The 12,447-nt window shown below is 34.7% G+C and overlaps 1 protein-coding gene across 1 annotated transcript; it reads right to left on the bottom strand.

The window, feature by feature from the left end:
• Positions 1-1,014: 1,014 nt before the first annotated feature.
• LOC130802293 (KH domain-containing protein At4g18375-like) lies at positions 1,015-12,305 on the bottom strand. The gene is made up of 8 exons (XM_057666247.1): positions 12,085-12,305; positions 10,898-11,540; positions 7,635-8,099; positions 7,221-7,466; positions 6,865-7,083; positions 4,741-4,796; positions 3,225-3,321; positions 1,015-1,961 (listed from the first exon to the last, which is right to left on the bottom strand). The coding sequence occupies exons 2-8, from the start codon at positions 11,507-11,509 to the stop codon at positions 1,596-1,598; spliced, it is 2,061 nt and encodes a 686-aa protein (XP_057522230.1). The 5' UTR covers positions 11,510-11,540; positions 12,085-12,305; the 3' UTR covers positions 1,015-1,595.
• Positions 12,306-12,447: the final 142 nt, after the last annotated feature.

Genomic DNA, 12,447 nt, shown 5'->3' with positions numbered 1-12,447 from the left:
ATAATATATAATTGACTACAAAAATCGATATTATTTGATGTAAAATAAATGATCGATAACTGCGATTGTTCTAGCATTTAATATCAATCTCAAGCTCAAGTAAAGGGTGTTGCAAGAGAAGTTACTAAATATTATCACACATATGTACGAGTTCAATCGCATATGAATAAATCTCACACAAAGGGTAATATAATTAATAAACTACCTTTGTCCTAAATTATACTCATTTTATTCATAATTTCTATTTATGGCTGCACATTACCGGATATCAGCAAAGTTGGTTATCCAATAGTTAATTCAACAACCTATACTGAGACAGGTACTCAATCAATAAAGGAAAAATTACTAGAAATAATACAATCTTTTGTTTTTTTTATTATAATATTAATTTTTGATTAATAATGAATAATACCAACTTTGCGCGTGTTTTCCTAAATTATCAAACTATAGGATATTATATTATAAAAAAAATTTGGTAAATTAATTAATAAACTAGAGTTGATATTATTCTAGGAAAAAACCCCTTAAGTTGGTTTATTCATGATTAATTAAACCCCTTAAGTTGATTTATTCATAATTAATTAATACTTAGTATTATTGTAAGGAAATTAACGATTGTATTATTCACGATAATTATTCTATTAATAAATACCCTAATAATTCAAGTTGCGATATCAAGTACCCAATCTTATCAAATATATTTATTTGAATACTTTATGCGTTGAATTCTTAATATCACAATGTATTTTCATCAACGTATTTATTTCAAAAATTGAAGATAAAGTGTAATAGTATAACTTGTTAGAACACTCCTTTTAGAAGAAACTATGATAGAAACTTCATAAGACGAATATCATGTTTTGGTGGAAGAAAATAATGTAAAAAAAAAAAAAAAGAAAAATATATAATTATGACATTTTGCCTTATTGGGATAACAAAATAAAAGGAGGAAAACGAAAGAGAGGAAACATCTCAAAAAAAAAAAAAAAAAAAAAAAAAAACGATGAGAGGAAATAAAAGAGGAAAAATCCCTTGCATTTTATACTAAACAAATCCTTACAACATTGGAAAATTAAAGAAAAAAAAATTATTCTCCCTCCCCTTCTGTTCGCTCTCCTTTCCCTCTTCTCTCTCCTTCCTTTCCTTAAACGCTATTCAACCAAATAAAAAAGATCAGCAGACTACATTCTAGGTTTGTATCCTCGAATCATCAGTAAAGATATTAGTTTGTTGCACCCCTAATTCCGCCACCAGAAGAGAGGATTAATCCAATGTGTCAGCCGATATAATATACATCAACACCTTTTGGGCTTCCGATATGAGGAAAACCGCTACTGTCGACATAATAACTTAAGTATGCATATCGTAAATGCTGGGAACCTAAAATTACAATATGCAAATTTCTTGGGGCAGACCAACATATATATGACACTCACGTACAACAAAACAGAACATTGATCCAAGGGGGCATTACAAGGGGTAAATAGAACTGAAAAATCACCTCTAAACGACCATGGTAGGATTTGCTACCTTGCAATCAATAGCATTGACAAACTAATTAAGCTATATGGTACAAAAATGCTCGGAATTATAGGTTAGTATTGGTAAGAACCCTGGGCTGCAACGCTCTGATAACCGCCATCCTGAGCATTCATGTTTCTGTAGGGATTCTGTGGTGCATTAATCTGTTGGTAAGGAACTTGATTAGGATAAGGACTTTGATAAGCAGTCGGTTGAGGATGCAAATTGTTATAAGAGCCTTGTACTTTCGGATCTGAATAAGTGCCCTGATGCGGACCTTTCGGATCTGGATAAGAGCCTTGATAAAGATTGTGTGGTCCGCTATAACTACTGTAATTAGCTTGGGCAGCAGGATAATGATCAGAGCCGCCACGGATGTCACCTGTACGATCTGACCCGCCAGGGTATGGATCATGATGGTTCGGTCTTATTCCAGGAGCCTGAATAGAGACAAAGAAAACATTATTGATTCGTAAGCACAAGGCCTAACCATTGGTTTCAAAAAGTAAGCCGTAGACAATCTTAACAATAAGTGAGAATTTTATTCCCCTCTTGGCTCTTTAAAATGAAACCTAATTTGCTATGCTTTTATATGAATTTTTAAATTCATATAAAAAAGTGAATTTGGAAACAAAATTGATGAAAGATCATTGCTAAGTGAAAATTTGTGGAAAAAACTTTGAATGATTTGGAAGAGAGAAACTAGTGAATAGTAGATAAGAATTATTTTTTAGCAAATGGTACTCTTGCTTTTTTTTTGACCAAAAATGATACTCTTGCTTTTTTTTTGACCAAAAATGATACTCTTGCTTTAATACTCTTGCAATAATAAAAAGGTTATTTACGATTGACTAATGATTGCAAACATCATTAGCAAGTTCACCATCTAAATATATTGGCCTCAAATGAGGCCCAAAAAGATCATAGGTTGAGCTGAGATCATCATCTAGATAGAAATAAGTGTTGAACGCTACTGACAAGCCTTTGATACCAAACTTGATTCAACATAATGACACTCCCAAAAAACATAGTAACAAAAATATCATAAAGGAACTAACCTACTGCTAAGTGCTAGAGGCCTAAAAAAAGAGAGCCCCGCCATGCCCATTTTCACATTTAAAAGACTAAACAAATGAGTAATTTGCTTGATATTCTATCATCAGTACACAAGGTCTAGAGATCAACTCCTCTTGTGAACATTCTTATACACAGTACACTAGCTTTTCTTGTACTTTTTTTTTTTGTCTTTCTAATTTTCTTATTTTGCAAGTATCTTGTATTAATTAGCATAATTATATAGATTGATATACTGTCAATTATCTTTCGCTAAAAACTCACTTTGACAATCTTATCCGTATCAGATTTGATGCACTTATTAGATTGTTTGTTTGAAACTTAAGATAAAAGTGCAATATCTTAGCATAATTGTTTATTTTTTCTACCTTTGTAGTTATTTTTACATTAATTATTAACAAAATCCAAAGTAAAGCACTTCACAGGCCACCAGCCTAAAGTTGTAAATTTGTAACCCAATGCCACCCCATCCATATATGATTAACCTCTATCTTTAAGATTTCAAAACAAATTACCAATAGATTAAATTTAACTCTAAAACAGCAAATTGCGAAAGAGTCTATCCAACATCAATAAATAGAAGAAAAAAAAAATCACTTCCCAAATTCATCAGATTAGCAGGAACATACCTCGGGAGTATTGGAATAGAAGCTCCCTCCCCCAGGAGCAGAACCTATCCCACTATTGGGGTAGTGACCCTCAGCAGAACTATTAGGATTGGGGTACCTATGCAATCAGTCAAAAACACATTAAAATAATTAAATCATGAGGGATCTGCTACACGGTGCCTCGTGTTTATCAGTTTTTACCAGTTGGACCAATATAGTTCAGTTTCTACAAGTTAACCCTCAACTGTAAATTTATGACTTTCTGTGACCATAAGCATAGAGCTATTTTGTTAACTTCACCATATAAATTAAAGTTTAAGTTAAGGTATAAAATACGGCTGAGTTAACTAGGAATGGCCATGTTGGAACGATTTTCTGAGTTACCGAACCTTATTTATTTCATATACTAGAATGTAAAAACTAGTATCATCTTCCACCTTGTCATCTTCATTAATTCAAAAGAAATCCAGATTCTCCTTTGAAGCGACCCAAATGAAAATCGACATCCCTCCACTGCAGCCACACATGAAAACCAACATCCCTAACCCCATGAACAGCCACAGCTCACCAACAACAAAAGCTGCATATCACCTTTAATCCACCCAACAATGTTGTGCCTCCAACAATGCACCAATTTGTTATCCACTGCCACCACCGCAACACCATTCAAAGTTTTGCTAATATATTTTTACGGTAAAAGAGAAAAATGGAGATGAGTTCCTGGAAATTTGAAGTTTTGGGTCAGCATACAAGAAAAATGAAGTTTCTAAGTTGAATTCAGTTTTTGCGGGTTCAAAAAAGATGACGAAAGAAATACTGGGAGATGACAAATGAATAGCTTGAGACAAGGAACTACTATGGTAGTTCTAGATTTTTCTGTTAAGAAAAAAGAGAATGGGAATTGGGCATTAAAATGCTAAATCGACTTTCATCTTCATCTGGCCTCTGGTTGCCTCTCATCTTCGTTGAATTTCACCATTATTTTACAGAATTTATGGTCGATCCCTCCATTTGACGTGATAGATAAATCTGTGAGTTTAGATGGTTAGAATGATAATGATGGCTGTCATTTAACCTGTTTAGATGCTTAGTACTGCTGCCTTTAGAAAAAACACTTTTCAGCGACCATGCCCATCAAAACTCAGCCGCAGAATTACAAAGAGTATATTGACAAAGATTGGGAGGGGACTAGATCGATTTTTCAGGTATGGGAGTAAATTGATGACTTTGCTCATAGTGAAGAATCAACTGTTTCCATCATTGGGTCACAGAATTTCATTTCTTGAAAAAACATTCTTTTTTTGTTAAGTTGACAGAAATTTAACTGTTTCCATCATTGGGTCACAGAATATTTGGATAAAGTGTTTAGGGTCACCTTATAGAAACTGATCTTTTATGGTTTACCTTACAGAAACTGAAAAAACATAGCAATGCCACATAGAATATCCCAAATCATAATATCATAATATGCATTAAATACGAAACCATAAATGAAAATTTGCTTGAAACATAAGTCCTATTACATAGTTAACAGTACCTAGATGCACTTGGCTGGACAGTGTAGCTAGGAGGCTTGTAATCATGCATGCCACCCTAAAGAAAAGCAAGAAGAGAGTTAGACTAACTAAACAACCAGAAACTTTTCATCTTGTGTAGAAAAAGTCCATACAGAAGAACATGTGAGAACTACTTCAATGAGGATGAAAACAACTTTACAAACCATGGCATAACTACATGAAACTGTTTTAGAGACAATGATAAAAGCAAGGGAGTCTATATTTGATTTTAAGCAAACTGAAGCCAAATTGATGACTGAAACAAAGAATGGTCAGAACTTCAAGATCACTACATGCCTACATCACAGTACAATTAGATGAGTAACAATTTACAACCAAGTGCATCTTGACAGCATGCAGCATAATAAATTTCAATTACAAATAGTAAACCAAATCACATTCAAAAATAAGCTAAAATAAACAAAATGGTCGTCATACATAAAAACAAGTTTCATGAGTATCATTACCAGAAAAAACAAATACTGTGTTAGCTTAAATAAGCAATCCAAGGGCCATGATTTATAAGTTCCATGAGGTGCCCAAGTGTCAATGCAATGAACCTGGCACCACAGTACACTTAAACATGCAATTGAACAGATTCAAGCACAAATATCTTAGAAATTCTTTCCTCTTCCCTCTTCTGTCCACCAGTGGTCGTCATCTAAATGACCTTCACCACCATATTTGCAGCCATGGGGATACCTTTTTAGTAACAAACCCAAACACAAGGATCACATTTTGCAATTTGCACACATGCCAATCTCCAGCATAAGTATAACCCATATATGCGTTGATGCATACTTAAAACTCTCTCTTCCTCATGTACATCAAAGTCCCATCATTGTCCTACTTGTCTAAAAAAATTTCCTTTTAAGTTCCAGAGGCAAAGAGCATTGAACTCTAAGCAAGGAAGAGCAGAAAAGACAATGAAGGTTACGGGTAGTGGTGACAAGGGCATATTTGGATGCGGTCATAAGGATAAAAGCAAGGAGAGCTAAAAGGGCAAAAGAGGTAAAAGACACTGCTTCATATGCTGCTGTATCCACTGATCTTCAGTGAACTTCAACGAAGGTTGACCACTGACCTTTAGCAATCTTATTGATGATCTGTCAGTAGTTTCTACAGTAAAAGCAGAGATAATAAGAGAAGCATATGAGAGATGTCCCACTTAGCAAATTTTTGTAGGTGTCTGTGTTTTACTGTGTAATCAAATTTTTTATTTCTTTATTTTCAGTTAATTTCTTTTAATACAGTCTTTGGCTAACTTGTATTATGTATGTATATATATATTTCAAAAGAGAGAACAGAAACACCCACAAAAATCTGTAATCATTAACTTCATAGACGTCTGCTTCTCCAAGTGAACTAAGAATCTCATACAGTACCCCATATACATTAAGAAGCATTTCCTCTCTACTCTCCTCTTCTCTAATCCCTATGACGTACTCTAGAGAGGTCTTCTTTAGAAAGGTCTGTAATCATTAAAATTTAAAGAGGTCTTCTTGGGTGTTTTTCCAGACAGCATTAGTCTTGTTTAGAATAACTAGGGTAGAAGGCATGGCAGAAGTGAACATCTCATAGCAGTTTTAAAGGCAGCACAAATGCTCCACATTTATACCCTCACGGAAATGCATTCCATAATTAATAATTAAATTTCATCTTAAATTAATTATAACAACCTACTGTAACCAGATATGGCTACTTTTAATAATCCAAATGATATGATGTCACATGGATAAAAAATTAAACACAATTCAGTCACTGCAAAGAGTACATACAAACATACACTTAGAAGCTAAAGAGTAGAACACAGTGTCGCCGTCACCACCTTATTCCATAATCCATTTCACCAAAAAATTGAAATGTAACACACATGCATGATGCATTAATCAAGGTCAGAATGTCTAATATAATTAAGAATTAATTATCCATCTTCACCCATATATGATAATAAAGTAGACCCATTATTTATTCTTTTGTGTTTCCTTCATTTCCTTGGTCTCATGCCATAAAAAAACAGAGGCTACCCTTTACTTTGTTGCAGATGACATGAGTTGCACCAAAAAAGTATCCATAAGAAACCATTTTGACTGGAGAGTATTTACCTCGACAGAATTGTAGCTACCCAAAGAGCCCATCCCAACTGGACCAGGTGCTGGAAGTCCTCCTCGATGAAAATCTCCAGGGGGACCATATCCTTGGACAGATCTTGGAGGAGGTAGAGTTGGTTCTGCTGCAATACCAGCATCCCTCAAGCATCTTGCCCGCAGCCTAGATGCTATCTCTGCGAGAGCATCTTTGGCTACTGCAAAACTTCCAGACACCTAAAAAGAAAATTTAATTTGAACATGAGCACAAACCATCAGACCAAAACGTTAATTTTAGCAAAGTTGAGACAACTAAACTATGTAAACAAAAAAAACAGCAGGATCAACAAGTTTAAAAACATTTCCCTCAGTACCTGCACAAGCTCTTCATCTTCAGAAGCACACTCAGGCTTTTCATCCTTTGAAAAAACACGTATATCAGCCTGTGTTCTCCTTCTCATTTCATTAATAACCGTACCTCCTTGACCAAGGAGGCACCCGACCTTATTAGAAGGAACCAACAATCTTGTAGTAATTATACCTTTCTCAGAAACATCGCTAACTTTATTTTGAAGAAAAAGAATTGCATCAATGGTCTGTGATCTTTGAGTTCGCAAAGTCTACAAAACCACACAGAGATCAATGGCACAAATTAATAAGGTCTTCCAGATCCAGCAAAATTAACAATGCCAGAAACGACCGAAATGAAGGATAGGATTTTCCAAAGGAGGGGACAGCCAGCCAATTATATTCCTTCAAACAAAGCAGATAAAAGAATGGGGATTTACCTCAAAAGCTGAAACACGGATTACACGCTCCTCTGACTGGGGAGATGCGTCTTCCACGTGGATACTTGAACCAGTGTCCAGCTGTAACTGTCTCACGTTAATGCCTCCTTTACCAATCACTCCCCCAATTTTGCTGACTAAACATAAAATTTTCAAGGAAAACTCTCCCGAATGTTCAACACCAGACCTGTTCAGATCATCCTCAAAAGCACCTTGATTAAATCTAGAACCGCGAGGATAGTCCTCCATCAATGGTGGTGGTGGCATGTGTCTATCTCGAGGCAACCACATGGATTCCCCTCCACGAAGTGAAGACATATTTGTTAGAGGTGGCCCAACAGTATGGAACGCTTGGGCACGGGAAGGCAGGGCAACATTTATAGCTTTCTCCTTGCGTGGATTCTGATGCAGCAAAGTCGAAACTTCATAGAGAGCTCTTTTTAGAATTGTAGGTTTTCCTTGAATCTGTTATAAGGAAAGAAATAAAGAAACCAAGATCATGAATGGTGCAATCCAAACACTACAACAGCTCTAAGAATCCAATCAATAAAAAGCACTAGCAAACAAGACAAAAACACAGAACATGAAAATTATACTATTATGAAATTCAACTACATAAGTCTAACAAAATCCCAAAAAATAACTTTTGCAATCTTCCAGATATATGAATGGATCAATAGTCTCAAGTTTCGCATTAATATGGACTACAGTAAAATAACTATAAAATATGTGCATTTCTTATTCACTAATGTTACAGTCAAAGGTCAATCGGATACTTGATACATCATCTTTACAATTACAAGAATAAGGTTGCGTACATCCGACCCTTAAATTCTACCTAAGTAGGAACCACTTAACAAGATCGGCGTTCTTGAATATTTGTTCTAAAAGTATACATGGACTCCTTTGACCCCCTAAACCCTATCTTTCTTCTGTTTCATATATCTTCCTCCTTTAGAGTATTAACTTTCAACTTCCACCATCCAGCGATGCAAGTCACGTTGTCATTCACCATAAATGCAAACAAAAGTCCCAAGACAAAAATATGTTAAGAGACTCAAAATTGTTGAAAAATGAAGCATTTTATGGACATAAGGTCAACTTCTAGTTTTTTGAACAAAATTCAAACTTAAACAACAATGCCAAAGCTTTAATCCCAAAATTCAAACTTGAAAAGCAAAGAAACTATGATCAAATGGAAACATTACATCCTCCATTTTCAGATGGAAGTAAGAAAAAAGAGTTAAAATACATAAAACTCAGAAGGCTGCATAAGTCGAGATCCTGTACCTCATGGTGATGACCGATGCAGCAGGATAAGTACCATTAACATGCAATAATAGTCTTAAAGTTGTTAGAAATGGAATGACAGAAACATCTAATCTATAGTGATATGCTTCAAGACATGTGGAAGTGAAGAAGATTGAGCATGTATGCTCAAGTTTGTTTATAATTTTGTTCATATATTATACAAATAAAACATTATTTGATATAAGAGAATCATAGCCAATAAAATTTGGATAAAGGGTTGTGAATGATTAAATTTATTGCCTTGCAATGATAAATTAAATGGCAAAGCAATACAAAAAAGATTATATTTCTCATTACACTTTTAGAACTGTGTGGCCAAACAAAAAAACCAATTTCATATTCCTAAAACTTATAACATGTGCATCCAACATCTCAATACTGCCAGTCCACCACACCTCAAATAAATAAGTAAACATTGTAAAACAAACAATTTGATAGACTAATTCGAAACTTATTCATGCGCTAATTACATAATCTTAAGTTTTCATTGTATGAAAAACCGGAAACAAAAATAGAAAATGGTATGGGAACTTGTCCATATCCAATAACATTGACTTGCCTAGCTTGCAAATACACATAGGACTTGTGGCAAGAATAGATAAGTATGATGAGATTAGATTAAATGTTCACCAGAAGGAGTAAGTTGCAGCAAGAAAATTATAAATTTTAATTGCTTATATAACAAATTTAACTAATTTCATGTTCCACCTGAACAACAACAACAATAACAATATCCGAAACTTAATCCCAAAAGATTTAGAGTCGGTTACATAAACAAATATACCAGTTTAATGGTCCACATAGATTCTTCTTCTCTATTTATTTTAATCTTCTATCATCATTACTTTGTAAATCTTGATCCTACTTATCATTTTCCAATCCTGTTCTCCAAGTCATCTTCGGTCCTCTTCACTTCCTTTATCATCTATGTTCCTTACCAGTTTGTTAATACTCGGGTCTTTACAAATGCTCAAATCATCTACACGATTCTTTTTCATCTTTTCTTTAACATTTACAAATTCTAAACCCTTTCTAATATCTCCGTTTTGAATTTTATCCCTCATTGTATACCCATTCAATCATCAAAGCCCAACATTCTGATCCATATATTGGCGTTGATCTAATCACCGTTCAATAAAACATGACCTTTAGCTTTAAGGGCACACCTCCATTACATAATATTCTAGTAGTCGTTCTCCATTTTCGCCACCCACACTTAATCCTATGCGTCACATTTTGTTGAATGTCCTCACTCCTCAGTACTTTGAAATATAATAGTAGATCCAAGGACTTTGAAGCATTCGCTTGGAGCGATGTATTTCTCTCCAAGCCTTATAGGGCCTCTCACTCGTTTGTACTAAAGTTATACTTTATATACTCTATCTTACTCCAACTTAATTTAACATATGACTCCAACTCTTGTCTCCGTCATTCTAACTTACATTTACCCCCTCTCTAGTCTCACCAACCAAAATATCATCAGCAAACACCATGCACCAAGACATGTTTCCTTGTATCGATCGAGATATTTCATATTTACATCTAGTACTTTGCATAAAGAAAAAGGCTTAGGGTTGAACATTGATAAAGGAGAATTGCGATTGGAATTTTAGTTTTAAAAAGTGTGCCTGAGGCGTGCCTAGACGAAAGGTGCACCAAGAAGATCTTCACTTCGCCTCCAAGTGTCAAGGCGCATCGCATTAGAAGAAGCGACTATGAGGTACGACATTTGCTCGCCTTCCTCACCTCATCGCATCGTCGCCCCATCGTTTCACAAATATAGATTGTAAAAGTGGCAAAAAAAGACTTTAGGACTTAAAAATTCGTACTTTCACTTTTGTTCGCATTAAGCTCAAATTTTTAAATGTCTAGACATTTGTTGCAGGTTTAGACATGAAAAAAATATATATTTGATTGAAAGTAGCTATAGGTTCACAAACAGAAGCAATTACCTGCACAAGTTCATCTGTAAGCAAGGCACATGACGGAAGATGCTCATGTGAAAGCACACGTATGCAGGCACCCGTTTCAGTCCTCAATCTCCGGATAACATCACCACCTTTTCCAAGAAGGCATCCTACCATATTATTCGGAACAAGAAGACGAGCAGTAACAGTGCACTCTTTATCGTCACCATCTTCCCTTCCACCAAGCACGTCTTCTTCAATAATCCTATCATGAACTCTTAAAAGAGCTTCTTGAGCAGGACATTGCGGCGGCATAGAAATCTCATTCCCCTCATCAGTCTCTTCCTTTGAGCTCTTTCCGGGGGGACTATAAATCATAATCACCCTCTCATCCGGCCCAGCTGAGTCGGAAACAGTTATCTTTGCCTTAGTTTCTTCTCTCAATACTTTGATTATACCACCGCCTTTGCCGATAACACTACCAATTTTCCTCGCAGGGCAAAGTATCCTATAAACTGTATCAGTAGGGTTAGGAACCTGAATATTCTCAAAATGTTCCTGCCTAAGATTACCCCATTTTCCTTTCTTGTTCAAACCCTTTTTCTTAAATGGGGTACCTTGACGTCCTTTGAGAGTATCTCTTCTATCCCCTTCCATTTCTAGCAAAATCTTCTTAATCCCAAAAAGCCTACATTATAGCAAAAAAACACATCAATCAGACAATCACTCACTGCAATACCACATAATCATACCGCATACATACAATTACTGGAGTTGTTACACATACATCCAAATCACTGAAATGCTAAATATTACAGCTACACAAGACTAACAGGAAACAATGCAATCACATAACACATTACAAACAAAATGACTTCAGTAATTTCTACAATTTTCTAAAACAATTCCCACGCATTCACAATACATCGCGTACATTAAACCAAAATCCTTGCCACAACTATGATACTACAATCCCAAATACTTCTAGCAAAAAAAACACAAATCACTTAAACCAATAAACAAACAACATAACCTCAATAATTTATTTGGTTTTTGAAATCAAACAGTAACAAATATCAGCATTTAAACCTAATTTTACACAAATTCACCGCCTAATAATTTAAAATCAAAGGGAAATATACTCACAACCAAAAACGAAACAACAGTAGGGAGATAAAGGAGCGAGAATTTAGGGTTTAAGCGGCGAAATAAAAGAAGATAGAAAGTGTCACCTGAAACTGAGTAGAGAGATAAAATGTGAACAAAAAAGAGAATTAGAAATGAAATCTTTCAGTCAAGAGAAAGATTGTTGAAAAAGTTCTCATCTTCGAAGAAATTCTTGAGAAAAATTGGAACGAAAATTAGGGTTATTTTTTCTTTCGATTGTCCTTTTTACTTCAATCAGTTTCTTCTTAATTTTCGATCCTTTCATTTTGCTAGTTCTTTCCATGTCTTTTCGTTTGGGAAAATTTTTTTAAAAAAGATTATTTTTAAAAAAATTTCTAAAATAAGTTTTGAGAAATACTTTCCAAAATAAGGTCAATATGTCAAAGCTAAAATCTGATATTTATTCGCTGTTATTAAAAGTGATTAAA

Source organism: Amaranthus tricolor, chromosome 16 (assembly GCF_026212465.1).
Source record: "Amaranthus tricolor cultivar Red isolate AtriRed21 chromosome 16, ASM2621246v1, whole genome shotgun sequence".
NCBI classification, from domain to species: Eukaryota; Viridiplantae; Streptophyta; class Magnoliopsida; order Caryophyllales; family Amaranthaceae; genus Amaranthus; species Amaranthus tricolor.
The sequence above is the reverse complement of the archived record's forward strand: the minus strand, read 5'-3'. Positions and strand labels throughout refer to the sequence as shown.

Excerpts from the sequence above, each read along its gene's own strand:
- LOC130802293 (XM_057666247.1), bottom strand. The coding sequence starts at position 11,509 with ATGGAAGGGGATAGAAGAGATACTCTCAAAGGACGTCAAGGTACCCCA. Across the intron at positions 8,100-10,897 it reads TTACAGATGAACTTGTGCAG|ATTCAAGGAAAACCTACAAT; the intron begins GTAATTGCTTCT and ends TCCTTATAACAG. Across the intron at positions 1,962-3,224 it reads TCTATTCCAATACTCCCGAG|GCTCCTGGAATAAGACCGAA; the intron begins GTATGTTCCTGC and ends GTCTCTATTCAG.